The following is a 17,163-nucleotide window of genomic DNA, read 5'->3' on the forward strand; positions in this document are numbered from 1 at the left end:
ACATTGTGGACTATAGCTTAACTTGCTCAGTCATACTGAGAATAAGAAAAAAGGCAGTAAAAATATAAACTAACAACATTTAAAAAAAAATATAAAACTTCATTAAAATTATATTCCGTGGGAATAATGTTTGCAAGTAATACTATTTTGTGTAAATTTTTCTAATATAAGTCATTAACAACTTTTTTAACTAAAAAAATAGTCAGTTGAGAATTTTAAAATCTGATATCAAGTTGAATGAATTTGTTGTTTGTTTATCGTAGTTTGTATAAGTCAGTTGAGACCTCAAACTAATTTCTAGAATGGAACATCTTAGAGATTTGTAAAAAAACAACCGGTTGAGAATTCGAGAAATAGTCTTAGCAATGAATGAATTTCAAAGTATTTCGATACTTAAGCTTTAACTTTAACTGCAAAGTTATAATAATGTGGTAGATTGATCCGAAGAAGGAAGAATAATGCGGTCTTATATGGCTGAATCTTTGGCACCGACTCATAAGACATAGCACCTTCGCTAATCGGAAGTTCTTTCAAAATGCATCCACTAATAAATCGATGCAGGCAAAAAATATCTCTTTGGTTTTTCGGGTACTTGCTTCCACTGAATGATTTCTGTCTCAAAACTCTAAGCAACTGTTGACTTCAAGATTTGCGAAGAGCGTTTTAGTGGACCTATCGGGTTCTTAAGGGCGTTCACTTAAGCTTAGAGATCGTTGAGCTTCATTGCGGCGGTTACACGCGGATCTTGTACTTTAGATTCTGCAGTTTGAGCCAATACTGCCTTTAGTGGATCAGGTTTATAAAATCATTGTAATAGCTGAGCCTTTAAGGACATGATCAGCTCTCACGGTAGAGAGAGATCAAATGGCAGTGTTCGACATTTCTCCGAAATTCAAATTCGAACAATCAAGTGGAGAGGTCATATGTCAGTGTTCGAAAATTCTTCAAAATTCGAATTCGAAGAATAGCGTATAGAAAGACCATGTATAATCGTACGAAAATTCTTTCAAATTCGAATTCGAATAATAAAGTAAAGACAGGTCATTAATCAGTGTTCGATAATTCTTTGAAATTCGAATTCGAACAATAGAGTTGAGTAAGATCTTATATCAGTATCCGAAAATATTTCGAAATTCGAATTCGAACAATAAACAAAAATTCTTCGAAATACAAATTCAAAAAAATTTGGGCGACATCAGTCAATCTATTAGCCCTTTATAAAAAAATATTGGATAACTGTGATACATTTTCGAATTTTATATTGAAGTTTTTCTCCCTTTTGACACTGAAATAAATTTTTTTTTAAAGTCATCGAAATTTAAAAATTTAAATTAAATTTTTAGTATATATTTTTGTTTAAAAATCCAATATGGCAACCTGCTTGATTGCATGTTCACCCTTAGCACTTTATTATCTCTGTGCGTATCGATAAAATTCTCATCGCCGCAATGGCGCCAGTTAATATAGTCATCGTTGCGAGTCGTGAGGCATACCCGTATATACATAAATACTAATATACACATGTATGTATCTCAGACATAGATAGAGCTATACAGAGCTCATTTAAAATGCAGCAGTTGTTGTTTTTCATATTGCCAATACACCCGACACATTTGAGTGAGCGTATGTAAGTACACACAGCTTGTTATATTATATATAATTCTACATAGCAGCGTCTATCTGTACCCTGGCTAAGCGCATACAGCAAAAAAGCTTACTACTTGCACTTGCAAATCGATATTTTATTACATTTGCTGTCCGGCTCAGCGAAGGGTTAAACGGACAATGTCAATTTGTTGCCTGCCACATAACCCCACTTTATTACCGCGCTATTTTTTATGCTTTCACATGTTACTACCAGTCACCATACCGCTCTGCGGGTCTTCAATTATAATTAAACGATAAATCGCTTGCTTTCATTGCGTTCAATGTTCGTGCAGCTCAATTATTGCACTGCGCCTTTCACCTTAAGCGATTTGGCGTACGCTCTATACTGAGGTGCAGTTGCAGATAATATTTTTCTCTCTCTTTCTCTCTCTCTCTCTCTAGGACACTCATGTGGTTTAACGCGCCCGGACAATTAAGCACTTAAGCCAAGTTTAGGTCGATTCAAAAAGCAATTTGTGGTCAACTATTGTTTATTGATGCGTATATTAGCGGCCGACAGCAAAAAGGTATTGACAATATTATCAAAAAAAAAATGTTTGTACAAAAAAAAAAAATACAAATATTCAAAGTATTTTTTTTTTGCACAGACAATCCATATACTTCAAATATTTCGAAATATTTGCAGCAGCTTAAACATAACTTTTTATTGACTATTATATTTTTTATATTTGCTTCTGGGAAAAAAATATATTTTATACGTGTTAAAAAAAGCAAAAAATGTTTAAAAGAATATAAAAAAGTAAGTAAATATTCGTTGAAAATAGTTTAATTTTCGAAATATTTAGTAAATATCAATATTTAGTGGCTTCACCTCACTTCAAGCTTGAACTAATAGTATTAGCTGGTGGACTCTATGCTCCAAGCTGCTTGTAAATAAAATGGTTTCGCTCTGAAGAACGAAGTACTTCTTCGTTGCAATAATTTGGATTCCAAAGGTGTTGAAATGATAATACAGTCTGAAAGCTGGTTTAATACATTTTCTTAAAAAATACCTCCTTTTAAAATAAAATAGCATTGAAAGCTATCAGTATCTGGAAAACTAAGAGCTTGCGATTTCTTGACAGTTTTTCTAAAATTTAAAGACTATAAATATAATTGATGTTTAAATTTGGAGAAATAATTGCTCTCAGCTTTGGTCTAAGCTTCTTTCACTACACTTGGAAGTGTTAAAAGTAAGTTAGCCGTATTCGATTCGTGCTTTCGTTGCTATCTATATGTGAGCTCTGCTCTCTTGTCAAAAAGAGAGCTCATGTGACAGCAATATAGTTATAGAGCTTAGAAGAGATTATTGGTTGTTGGCAAGAGAGTTTTAGTTAACCCATTAAAGTGGTGAAGCCTCTTACTTTGTTGTCTGTAGTTGCTTATGATAGGCTACTCTATTGATACCTTTGGTTTGTTCGATTCGGCACTACTTAAATTTGAGTACATCTAAGACAGCTATTTACAAAGCTGGATTGCGTCTAATCAAATTATTTCCTTTTCATATATTCTTTTTTATTTCATCGTCGGTTTCATCGTCGGTTTCTTCTATTTTTTCTTTTTTTGTTTTTTCGTCTTCTTTCTTTTTCTTCTAGTTCTCTTACTTCAGTTTTTTCCTTTTCGACTTTCTTTGCCTCTTCTGCATTCCTAACCTTTATTATTGTTCCAAAACATCAATTACAACTACTAACCAACTTTAAACAATCCCCTTCCTATTTAACATATGCTCTTTTTTTAATCTATTCTAGCATAACGTAATCTAACGCCATAAATCCTTACCTAACTGTTTTTTACTAGACCATCTACAATTATAAAATTAATCTTAACTAACCTCAACTCATTTAACCAAATCTAATTTGGAATAATTCGTAGTTCCTAGATCTACTCTATATTAATCTAACTTAACCTTAACTTAGCTCAAACTTAACTTAACTTAACCCTTACTTAACTTAACCTTAACTTAACTCAATCTTTACTTAATTTAAATTGCCCTTAACTCAACCATTACATAAATTGACTTAACCAAATTTAACCTTAACCTTAACTGAACCTTAACTTTACCCTATCTTATATTAAATTGATTTAGCTTAGCTTAGCCTTAACTTAACAATACCTTGACTTACCTTAACCTAACTTAACCCTAACTTAATTTAACCTTTACTTAACTTAAATTAACCTTCAATTAACCATTACTTGAATTAACTTAACCTAAATTAACCTTAACCTTAACTGAACCTTAACATAAATTAACTTAGCTTTAACCTTTATTTATCTAGCCTTTATTTAACTTTACCTTGACTTAACCTAAATTAACTAAATCTTTATCCAACTTAAATTGACCTTAACTTAACCAATACTTTAAATAACTTAACCTAGCCTAGCCTTAACTTAACCTTAACTAAACCTATAGTTAACTTAATTTAGCATTAAATTAACTTAACCGTTACTTAGCGTTAAATTAACTTAACCGTTACTTAATTTAACTTAACTTAGCTTTAACCTAACCTAACCTTTCTCAACTGAACCTATTCCAACTTAGCCTCACTTATTTTCATGAAACTTCTTACAATAATTGCTTTTATTGGACCGATATTTACAGAATGCGCAAATAACCATCACCGAAATAAAATTTAATTCAACCAACAACAAAAACAATAAAGAAAGCATATATAATAATAGAAAATTGCGTGAATTGTTAAGAAATTACAAAGCAAACACAAAGTGACAATACCGTAAATCCTATCCATGCTTGATGCGAATAAATTTCCAACAAAAAAAAAATAATAAATAACAGTGTTTTTGTGTTGTTGTACTTTGTTTAGATCATTTGTGTGGTTTGCTGCTTGCCACAAGTGGCATGCGAGATATTTTGACACGCTATTGTTGTTGCTATTTTTATTGTAGTACTACTTAGAAATTGCTACTCATCTAGCTTGTTATTGTTATTGCTAAGTTTCGAGTGCGCGCGTGTCTGCGTGACAGGACTCCACCGTTTCACGTGATTTGTTTCGCTTAGTACCCTACGTGTTGTATTGTTGTTGTTATTATTGTTGCGCTCATGCTGCATATAAGCACATGCTTAGTTACACATATTACACCGGTTGCATGCCACTGTCTCTTGCCATTGTCCACGTAGGAATCTGCAACACTCTGCTCTCGTCTACCAGTTTCTCAAGTAGTTGTTGTTGTTGTTGTGCTTAGTCTTAATATGTATTTGTGTTTTGGTTGTTAAATATGCTGCATGCGGCGACATGTGGCACAGCTGGTGAAGGCAAATTGAAATTTTGCGCATTACGCGTGTGTTATGGACAACAATTTGTAAGGCAGCGCACTCACACATGCTCGTTAAGCTGCTTGTTGGTGTGCATTTGTGTGCGTATGTTCGCGTACTTAGAGTGTCTTCACGTGCATTAAGCTGGAAAATATCTGTATGCGCTGCAGACGACTTGCAACATTTCGTAGTAATAACGGTATATTACGAGATTTTAATAATGATGCCGAAATGGCAGGCTTGGCGTAGCCACATGTACGAAATTTGTATATAGTACATAAGTTTAGATGAGAGTTTGGTACTAATAAGTTATAGAATCAGTGCTGCAGAGCGACTAATAGAAATTTTTACTCTTCGCAGGCTTTTTAACTATAGTAATGAGTCACTTGAGCTTATGGCTGCCCTACAAACAGACCGATCAAAATCAATTCCTTGTGTGTATAAATTTTTTATTTGAAAATATACTATTTCTACGAAATTTAGGATCATTAAACAAGGCAACGCTACAATATCCGAACAAATTGTTCAGATCGAATCTTTATAGGATATAGCTGCCCTACAAACAGACCGATCAAAATCAAGCCAAAAGATATTTTTATACCCTTCTATACTATAATAAATGCATCTATGAAGATTATTTCAGCTTTGCTGCTGCTGAAGTTAACATTTTTTGTTGTTTTTGTATCCTTTTTATATTATTTATACATAAAAAAACGACTTTAGTGTCTTAGGCGGAGCTTTCCTCCGCATGAAAAGTGAAGAAGTTCTTACAATAATTTATTTTCAATTTAAAATCACTGCACCGTCAAAGATAAAACTGAATTAAATGTACGAGCCAAGTCATAAATAAAATGAAAAGTTGGAAAAGAGCAAACAAATATGCTCAACAGATCCTCCAATTAACGCAGTGGCCTTGGCATGAAACGATTGAAATTAAATAAACCTGAAAATCTGAACAGAAAGCGGAAAAATGTTAAAGGAGAAAAAATAAAAATAAAAAAAAATTAAAGAAATTGAAAAGCGCAAACTAAAAATGCTGGCAAATGTAATAAATAAGGTAAATAAAATGCAAGCGTTAAAAAAGCGGAATAAAATACGTTAAACTATTTCATACACTAAAAGCATGCTACGGCAAATGCACACGTACATTTGTAGCGATGGCTGTGTAGAGCAAGGGCTATGCTCCAGCATTACAATAGGTATGCATGCATTTAAAAATCTCTGTACGCCAAATATGTGCACGCGACGCAATAAAAGAATATATATATATGTAAATAAAAATAAATAAACATATTTCACTATGGTTGATTTTTATTTCCGCTTCCGCTACATAAAAAACTCGCTCAGTTACCTGTAACAAAGCGCAACGAAGCAACAGCCAGCAACAGTTCATGCGCTGCAACTGACTGGAGTTTGTTGCTGTGGCATATTTTTGCTGCTGTTGTTGTTGCTTGTATGTCGTTGGCAGTGAAGCTGAAAAAGCAGTCAGCGGTGCAAGCAATGAAAACAGCAACGATGGCAGAGGAGAAATAGTTGCTGGCAATGGCATTTATTGCAAAAAACATATGCTTGGCACAAACACAAACACACACACATACATATATATATATATATATATGTATGCATGCAAAAAAGAATATACATATGCATATACACATGTATGTGCGCTTATCGTTGTCAACGGCCAGTTGGTCTTTACAAATTGTATGTGACTGCAGATTCTTCGCATGTAAGGGTAAATATATACTATTTTTATACCCTGTACGGGGTTTCTTAACATGGCTGCAAAGTTGGCAGCACTCAGAAGGAAATTTCGGCGACCCTATAAAGCATATATTTAAATAATCAGCGTGACGAGCTGAGTTGATTTAGACAAGTCTATCTGTAGATAAGCGTACTAGTGCCTCAGTTTTTGAGATATCGTTCAGAAATTTTGCACACGTCCTTTTATCTCCAAGAAGCTGCTCGTTTGTCGAAACCGTCGATATCGGATTACTATAGCATATAGCTGTCATACAAACTGACCGAGCAAAATCAAGCTAAGGATCTTTGTATTCACTTTTATGCTATAAGAAATGCAACTGTGAAGTGTATTATAGCTTCGGCTACAGCTTGCAAAGTTTTTTATTATTTCGTTTGTTTGTATGTGACACATTGTGAGAATTTGTTTACTCTATTGAAATACTACAACTATGAATTCTTGCTGTAGCATTTATTTGCACTGCGTTGGCAAATTTCTTGCATTCTCATAGAAATATTTTTATATTGTAATATTTTACAGCTTCTACTCCCTCGTTCCTGTGTATATACGTACCCAACTGCTTCTTTTTTTAAAATGCTGTCTTGATATGCTCATTTTTGATAAAAATGGCAACTTTTTCATTTCTTAAGCTATTTGTGCTGCCCTTTTCTTCATTCAATATGACAGGCATAAGCCACAATAAAGACTCCGAAAGATATTCAATGGAACGATGGAAAGCCTTGTAAAAAATGCTTTGAAAAAATTGCGAAAAACGTTGCAAATTTAGACTTGCTCGTGAGAAAAAGCTAAACGAGAATTATTGCATCGGATAAGTCTCTTTCAGAGAGAACTTCTCGAATGATTATGGACCGAATTATGTCTTACATTTTTCGTGAACTAATATTTGGATTGCACTACTTTCTTCTTGATATCAACATATCTCACTTGGAGTGGGACAACTGTGTAAAATACGAATTTTCGAAGGCTTACTATCCAACTGCAAAACTTTTTGTGACTTCCCAAGGGTTTGGCTTAGGTCAAATGTGATACTTTTTTGGGGGATCAGCCCTGGAACCCAACCCAACTAAGCCTCAATTTTCAATCGGTTTGACCGACGCCGCAGAGCTCAGATGTATAGTTCCAGTTTTAATACTAAGAACGTTTGGAATCCAAATAAAAAAAAAATTTTGGAATTTTCAGAAGCCTCATAGAGCTTTTCATGACGAACTTTGTAGGGTAAAAAGATATATTTCTGAAATTTCTACAGATTTAGCTTGTTTTCGTTGAAAGCCTAGAGATGTTTTTATCACGATGATGACTCCTTGTGCCTTACAGGCAATTTCGAAATTATCTATTAGGGTGCGCTTCTAATATATAGGATCTCCTCTGTATATGATTTGATCTCTCCTGTACTGACATCATCTGTCTCCTTTTTATACCATCAAGCAATATCGAAACTATCAGGGCTATAATAAAGTCAGTGATGAGAACCGAAAAGATCAGTTCTTAAAAAAAGGAAAAGATCTCAAATATTAGCGTTGCCAACTTTTGTGATGTCGTAGACGTGTCAAGACTTTATTTAGTATACTGAAAATACCTAAGTTCTAGCAGGTCTACCTGTGAACCTTATATCAGTATTTTATGGACTGTGGAATTCACAGTGTTATTAATAGACTTCATAGTGTTGAACTCACAATAGAGAGATGAGACGGGACTTTGCTTGCTTTCTTACTTCACTGCCACTGATATATAATCAAATCGTAGCCAGATTATGAAATATCTTTAACAGTTTTGAGAGGTTCTTATTTCTTACAAGAATTTTTTGTGCGATTCGCCTACAAATAGAAACCCAGCAGTGCCACATGAAAAAGATGACGCGTTTTAAAGAAAATAAAACTGGTGGAACACAAAGAGTATGCTCTTTCTGATTTTCAATACTCATTGTTCAGTAATACTTTCAAAAGGTGCTCCCTTTCCTCCCACTTTAACCATCGTTTTTTCTTTTCTCACCATTGTCTAACAACTTTTTTGCTCTACCTCAGTCACTTGTCTAAAATCGCATTTGATAAACTGAGTTACTTTAGTTTCTTTGATTTGTGTGAGCTCTGCTTTCTTTCTTCACCGCTGAATGTGTACAACGACAAAAATTGGCACGGAAAAATTTGAAGATTTCCTTTGGCATATCAACAAAATAGGGTAAAGCATCTGTGTTTGGTTTTTTTCCATACTGTTTGCTTTTTCTTAGTTTCAGTTAGCAAATAATTGGGTGAAAATAATAGTTTTTGAATTTCGAACCATTTTACATTTTGATGCAGTAGTGTAAGTTGCGAAAACAAATAAGAAGAGCATAATGGCGCGAAAAATATTTTTTTCCTGCTGATAAGCTTATATTTAATCTATAAAAAATTTCATTGCATACTTTTAGACGTAAACGTAATTACTTACTGTTCAAAGCCGCACTAAAAAATGTTTGCTGAAAACAAATTATATTCCGTAATTTTTTGGTTTTTTTTTTTTTTTGATTGAAAAGGATATGGATTAGTGATGAGCCGTAGACACCAGTTGCGCAGCCTTGAGTCCTGCGATAATATAAGAAAAGAGATCTCCGGAAAACCCGGATATGGCAAATTCGGCTCGCCGCTCGACGTCGTACTATTCGAATCGCCATCATCCGAACTGCACGATCCATTGCAGCTCACGCCGGACGATGACGTATAGGAGTCATCATCTGCCTGCTCATCAATGCGCTTCTTACTGCGCTCCGCGGTGCGCTCACGCTCCATGCTCGCCAACGAGTTACGACTGCCATGACGACGGCGTTGCCTAGCAGCGGCACCCGCTGCTGCGGCGTCACGCTCCTCATCACTGCGTTGTTGTGAACGCGAGCGCGAGCGCGAACGTGAACGTGAGTGTTCGCGCGACGATGAAGATTGCGATTGGCGCGCGTCGCGAGTTTGTTGCGCTGTGCGTGCAGACGCGCCACTATTTTGTGACTGCTGCTGCTGATTAGCCGCTTTGGTTGTGCTGCGCTTGCTACTCGAGCGTTGTACTGAGTTGCGCGCGTTGGCAGGCGCCTGACTTGTATATGGTGGCGGCGGCGTGCCGCGTTCGGCATTGCCGGCGCTTAACTTATTGCTAGTAGGATTGTTGTTAGTTGTTGTTGTAGTTTTTGTTGTGCTTTCACCGCCAGCACCCTTGGCACTTGAGGAACTAGTTTTTCTCTGCTTATTGCGGCTGCGTGCGCTCCCACTGCCACGTGCGATGCGCGGCTGGCCACCGCCACTGCCCGTACTGCATTTGCTATGCGCGCTGCCGTGGCGCTGCAACGGCTCCGCGGCGTTGCCAATATTCAGCACAACTGCGCCGCCAGCATTGCTATTGCTGCTGCTGCCGGCGTTAACGTTCTCCGTGGTCGGCGTCGCGTTGGAATGCATTTTAAGTAATTTCTTGTTATCGCTGGCTGTTGCTGTTGTTGTTGTCGGTATTGTTGTTAGATTATTTGGTGTTTTTGGTGCTGTGTTGTCCTCCGCTGTTCTTAACCTTGATCGTGTTGCTGCTGCATAGCCGCCACTGCTGTTGCTGCCTTTGCTGCCACTTCTGTATATGCTGCTGCCGTTGTTGTTGCAATTATATGCTGTAGATGTGTGCGTTGCTCCCACCAACGTTGTCGCTGCTGCTGCTGCTTCTTTTGTTCCCACGGCACTACGCTGCCCATTACTGGCGGCCTCTAATTGAGCGGCTGTCGCTGCCAACTTGCGTATATCGATGGTTTGGCATGCGTTCCGGTCGCCGCTGGAGTTGCTGCCATGCGTGCGTGGTGTTGCTGTAATTGTGGTTGTGGTTGCTGATGTTGTGCTAGTTGTTGTTTTACTTTTATTCGCATTGCTTAGTCTCGACTCCTGTGCGGAGATGTGAAACATTGTATGCACGTGATGTGTCTACTGCGAGCAGCTATCCGGTGAGGCGAGAGTTGTGGGAGGGGAGTGGTGCTGTAGTAAGTGGAGCTCTCGCTTTTTTTGCAAGTGTGAAATTTTTCTTTCAGTTTAAAATAATATTCGTGCGAATATCTAGAAAGTTGTTTCTGTAGTTGCCCCAATGCCTTCCAAAAGTATTCGTACAAATAAGATTTGTTGGGGTTCGTATGGTTTTAGTAGTTAATATCTGCAAAGAGAATGAAAAAGAGGCACGGGTAAGAAAAATATCCGAAAAGGTGTTATAAAAGGCAGAATATGAAAAAATTAAGTCATATATAAAAGGCGTTACTTCGGAGATACAAAATTGATATGATAAATCCAATAGGCCACAGTTAAAAATTAGAGTAAAAAATATTTATATTTTTATTAAAATAATAATTTAATATAAAAAATAAAATTTAAGTTTTTAAATTTACAAATATTGAGTATTATAAGTTAAAAATTATAATAGATTTTATTTTCACGTATTTATTAAACATAATAATAATAAAGTTTATTTTTGACATGTATTATGACTTTTGTTTGTTCATTAGCCACAATTTCTCAAAACAATTAGTAAGCTATTTAAACATAAGAAATATTTAAATGTTTTTTTAAATTCAAACGAACATTTCCTGAAACAACTCGAATCCTATTCATAAATAATACTTAAAAATTGTCAAAAAAGTTTTAATTAGAAAGCTTTTGTAATATAATATATAAAAAAGTAAAGTTTCACTACGAAAGCTTTGCAATTTGTAATATTAGAAAATTTTCAAAAAAAAATTTGTTTAAATTCCTGTGTAGTAATTTGATATTCATTTGTGTTGTCGTTGTTTTTAATTTTTTCTATATTAAAATTTTTTAATTATTTATTTTTAATTTTTTTACTTATTATTTATTTTTTTTTAAGTTTGCAAATTTTTTTGTAATAAATAATACGAGTATAAAGTAGTAAAACCATTGCCAACAGCGTAATTTTTTATGGACAAATTTTTACTATTTAATTTTTTTTTCGTTTTTTATATTTAGTTATATGAAAAATTGAGTTAAAAGACATAGAAAATCCAGTAAACTATTAAAATAAAGTATTTTAAAAAATTCTTAAACAATTGTATTAAAAAATCAAATCTTTATGCTTATAAATACATTTTTGTTACATATTTATTAAACATATTAATTAAAAAAGTTCAAATTTATATTTTGTTACTTTTAACTGCTTTATTTAAAAAAAAATTTAAAACAAAAATAGTTTGTTTTGTAAATAAATTAATTACCTTTTAAAACAGGTCATTATCAATTTTTTATGATGTAAAATAAATTTTTGGTTCTATTTCTCTTTTATAACAATAATTTTTAAAATAATTTTTTGATTATTTTTTAAAAAATAATCTTTTAGTCATATAAATTAAATTTTTATTACTTTTTTCTCTTTTGTATTAATTAATGATTTCTTTTTATTTCCTAATATTTTTTTTAAACTTATTGTTTTATGAATTAAATTATATTTTTGGTCTTTTTTTATCTTTTATAACAATTTATTATTATTTATTTATTAATTTTTATAAAATCATTTTGTTATCAGATTAATTACATGTTTAGTCCTTTTTCTTTTTAATATATTTTTTTGGTATTAATTGTTATAAAATAATCTTTTAGTCAAATAAATTAAATTTTTGTTACTTTTTTCGCTTTTATATTAATTATTGATTCCTATAAATTTCTTAATTATTTTTTATAAAACTATTTTTTTATTAATTAAATTATATTTTTGGTCCTTTTTTCTCTTTTATAACAATTTATTTTTTTTATTATTAATTATTTTATCAGATTAATTGCATTTTAAGTCGTTCTTTCCTTTTATACCAATAATTTTTTTAAATTAATTTTTATAAAATTATCTTTTCAGCAGAAAATTAAATTTTTGATACTTTTGTCTCTTTTATTTGAATTAATAAACTTTTATTAATTCCTTGATTATTTTTTATAAAATATTATTTTGTTTACAAATTAATTTAATTTAAATTTTTTATTTTGCTTTTTTGACAATTTTTTATAAAATTTTAAGTTTCTTTTTAAATTACAATCTTCAGACGTGCTTTTCTCTAATTTATGCCTTATACATGTACATACGTATGGATTTGTGTATATACGAGTATGTATGCTATATATGTACATACATATATCTGCATCCAATAAAGCTCTCAATATTGATGTGTCACTAATTGCAACACCCACAGGATAACAAATAAAAATTACGATAAAAAATAACGCCAAGAGCGTGAAGCTTACAAATAAATGCCAAATCAACTGATTCGGCACGTTTCAGTGTATTTCAGTGCGGTTTTTGGCTTGTCTCCTTTTCTGGCACAATGTTCTCAGCAAATTCGTATATACTTGTATTTTCTACCTTTACTGCTGTTATCATTGCACTTGTTGTTATCGTTGTAGCGCGCATACGTGCTTTGACGAATTATTCTTGCCGTGACATTACGTTGCGGGTTAAGTTCGCTTGCCACACAGAGCAGTTTGTGTCTGTTACTCACGTTTGCCGCTGCGGCACATATGTTTTATATATATGAGATAACTGTGAAAAAAGCTATGCCACCTTGTCGCATATTTGTGCTTTCCGCTTTATTATTTGGCTTACGTGTGACATTTGCGGTTTATTTTATTTTTTTGCTATACTGCCTACAGTGTGTGTGTTGTGTCAAGCGCGTGTGAGGCATTAGAAATCAATTCACATACAGTGAGAAAATTACTGCAAATGTGAAATATTTCAGCTTTTTCGTACGTTTGTATACCAGAAGAAAATTTGTATTGTTAAAATTCAGCGAAAATTAAAAAAAAATTATTAATCAGAAAACGTGTTAAATTTTTTTTAGTCATTAAGTGCACAATAATTCTAATTTCATAAATTTTTTCTTTTTTCAGGTAATGCTGTTGTTCTTATTTACTCTCTCTCATATAATACATATTATACTACTTGTACATTATATGGATTTTGTGAGTATAACCTTCAAGGCATGTAATGACCTTATTTTAGGCATAAATTACAGGTTTAATGAATTTTTAATGTGTATATATTTAATTTTTATATTCATGAATTTTACTAAAATGTTGCTCATACGCCATGACATGACACTACTTGTCCATATTTTAACCCTGCGTTATTTTTAATATTAGATTTGACTGAATGTCAGTTGAAAAGTTCTGATAATTTTTTATCTAGAGTTCTTATCGTTTTTACACAATTTTCATTTTGTATGTTTTGCAAAGCTGAATATGTTCATTTTTTTTATTATTTATAAAAAATATTATTAATTACTTATTTTAAGAAAATTAAATTATTTTGTATTGAAACTAAATTAATTTGTTTTAAATAATTTTTTTTATATACTCGATTTTTTTTAAATTGATTTAAGTTTACAAATTGTAACTTCATAAAATTTTTTTTTAGACTTAAACATTTTTTTAGATTAATTATTTAAAAAAATTAAATTGATTTATATTAAAATATTTAATTAAAAAATTAAATACTTCAAATTTTGTAATTGCTTTAAATTTGGAAATTGAAATTTCTATATATATTAATAAATTCAAAAATTTTTCTTATAAGTTAAAAAAATTAATATATTAAAAATATTTTAAAGATTTTTTATAAATTATTATTTATTTTTATGAATAGCTGATTAACAGTCAAGTTGCTAAAAACAAAATATTATTGTGTAATAAAAAAAAATAAAGAAAATATTTTGAAAACTTAAGAATTTTGAATTTAAACATTAAGTCACGTTATTTAAAATTAAAAACATTTAAAGTTTTAAATTGTTATTATATTATTTTCTAAATTCTTTTTACAAAAAAACAAATATGAATAAAATTTAAAAAAAAAAATTTTAATATTGAAAAAATTTTCAAACTTTATAAAATAAATTAAAATTTTGAAAAAAAAATTAATATTGAAAGCATTTTCAAACTGCATAAAAAATTGTTCAAGCTGTATATTGTATATTTTAACAAAAAACTTTAAAACAATTTAATATTTCGAAACTCTTTTTTGATACGAGTCCATTTCGAATTCCTATATTTACCTCCAATATTATTTCATTATTTGCTTATTTTCATTGAAGTACATTTCTCTCAATTTTAGGACACTCATACGGCAAGTCATCCCACTAACTACAAAAAGTTTCGTATACGGCATGTATCACCCAGACAAATTAATCTATCTATTTGCCATTAACATTTCATGCAGAGTAAATCGGCTTACTTGCCTAAAAGTAGGCATTTAAAGCTTGCGATTTTTGATTGCACAATTGCCCCTGAATACTCGTAGTTAATCTATATATTATATGAGTACGCAAACACTCACACACACACACTAAATTTCACACACAATTTTTCTCTTGTATAGGCGTATAATGTCAATTGCACCTGTGTATTGACCTTGCACTCATTCAGTAAATATGACAGCTGACCTTCATAAGTTTTGCTCCATTGTAGCGTCAAATCCAATGCCGCAGCGGCCATTTTGGGCCACTTTTGAAAGCCGACGCTGTTGTCTAGCAGTTGTTTGACAGCTTATAAACAAAAGTTTGCAGTTTCTTACGCAGCATATTGTTATTGTCAGCATTTATTTTTTGATTTTTTATTGCAAGCTTTTTTACCCGGTTACTTTTTTTCGATTTTTGTTGTTGATTTTTTCTATTTTTATTTTCGCTTTTTATGTTTTTTTTTTTTTACTTTTTTTGCTTTATTGCAACAATTTGCCTTTACCTTGAAACCCCACTCGACCCAAAAGTAGCCAACCCATAAGCTATTGCAGGCTGCTATTGAAAAAATGGTAAAAAATAAAAGTTGCATAACTGTAAACAAACTTGCAACTAACATGACAACTGTCCACTCAATGTCACTCGCACTGCCACGCCTACACACTCTGTGCGTACTATCAATTGCATTTGTAAACTCTGTGTCTGCTGTTGCAGCAACTCAAATCACACTGTTTCCAACAACAAAAACAAAAAAAATGATCATACATATGTACAAACATGAAAAATTGCGTCTGGCTGCTGTTGCGGGCACACCAAAAAAATGCAATTACAAGCACATTCACATTCAATATAATTTCAATATTTATTATGAAAATTATGTATTGTAAGAGTTTAGGAAAAAATGCAAATCTTTTAAGTTTTAGGAAAACATAAATTTATTAAATAGTCAAAACCAAAATTCTTAGTGAAAAATTTAAACTTTTTTTAATATGAAAAAATACGAAAGTATTAATTTGTAATTAAAACTTGTTTTTAGTTACTGATTTTTTTTGTAATGTTTTAATTATATTTCAAAAAAAAAACTCTTATTGAAAAAATGTATTTAGTTTTTAAATTAAAAAGCGAATGGGTAATTTATTAATAATTTTTTTTTTAATTTTCTTCAACTTTTAAATACATTTTTTTTTAAACTTATATATTTTTTTTAAATAAACATAATTCTTACAAAAATTAAAAATTTGTTTTTTATGTATAATTTAAGTTTTTGTCTGAAAAGCAATTTCTAAATATTTACAAGAAAAAATGTTATGCAAAAATTTGAGATGAGAAATATAATATATTTTGTAACTTCTTAGTAAAATAGTTATATAATTTAAATTTCTTAATGTAATTTTATTAATTTGTAAACATTTCAAAATTAAATTTTTTTCAATATTTTTTCATACCAAAAATTTAATTTTAAAAACTTCGCTACTAATTTTAAAAATATTCCTAAAATTTATAAAGAGAAAATAAATTTAATTTAAATTTTTGTTTGTGTTATTTCATCTCTAGCATCCATGTTGCACACTTATGCATTTGTCGGTTTTTGTCTTCCTCTCACTGCTACTTAACTGAGTACTTAAAGCAGCATCAGTAATTAAAAAGTTTTGCAATGAAATTTTCAATATTTCACCTTACATACACACAAACATACGTTTGTAGATAAAGGGAATGAGCGGTATTAAGTGCGAGCGAATACAGCATGAAATGGAAACGCATTAAAATGTTAGTTAAATGAAAAAGTATGAGAGTGAGAAATTGTTACTATGCAAGTTTATGATGTGTCTTTAACGTAGAGATTTTCAAAAATGACGACGAAAATATAATATGTATTGGAGATACTTCTACATACACGTACATAAGTGTATTTGCGTATAAATATTTTAGTAGCTTAAGAGGTTATTAATATTTACAAAAAATTTGTGTTGTGTACATTTTCTGGCAAAACTGTTGGAATACATATTCTTGAAATTTAAAAAATATTATATTTGTATATTTGTTATTTATATATTTTTAAATAATTATTTTATAAAAAAAAAATTAAATTAATTTTATATATAATTTTTGTAATTTTAAACTTTGTTTTGAAATTTTTGAAAAATATTTTTAGTTTCTTATTTTATAAAAAACGCATTGAAATGTATTGTCTTTTAATATTTTTTGAAATAAAATTTCTTTTTTTCGAAAAAATATTTTTAAATTTTTCAATAAATATTTTTATTTTTTATTTATTTT

General features: G+C 31.2%; 1 protein-coding gene across 1 annotated transcript in view; it reads right to left on the reverse strand.

Moving 5' to 3' along the window:
- The window catches only part of Ca-alpha1T (Ca[2+]-channel protein alpha[[1]] subunit T), a 211,804-nt gene that overhangs the window by 112,793 nt on the left and 81,848 nt on the right, over positions 1-17,163 (reverse strand). The window contains exon 3 of the mRNA XM_070110658.1: positions 9,195-10,820. Coding sequence (XP_069966759.1) covers positions 9,195-10,579 — 1,385 coding nt within the window. The 5' untranslated portion in view covers positions 10,580-10,820. The remainder of the gene's footprint in view (positions 1-9,194; positions 10,821-17,163) is intronic.

The sequence above is a fragment of the Bactrocera oleae genome, chromosome 5, assembly GCF_042242935.1.
Source record: "Bactrocera oleae isolate idBacOlea1 chromosome 5, idBacOlea1, whole genome shotgun sequence".
Classification (NCBI taxonomy): domain Eukaryota; kingdom Metazoa; phylum Arthropoda; class Insecta; order Diptera; family Tephritidae; genus Bactrocera; species Bactrocera oleae.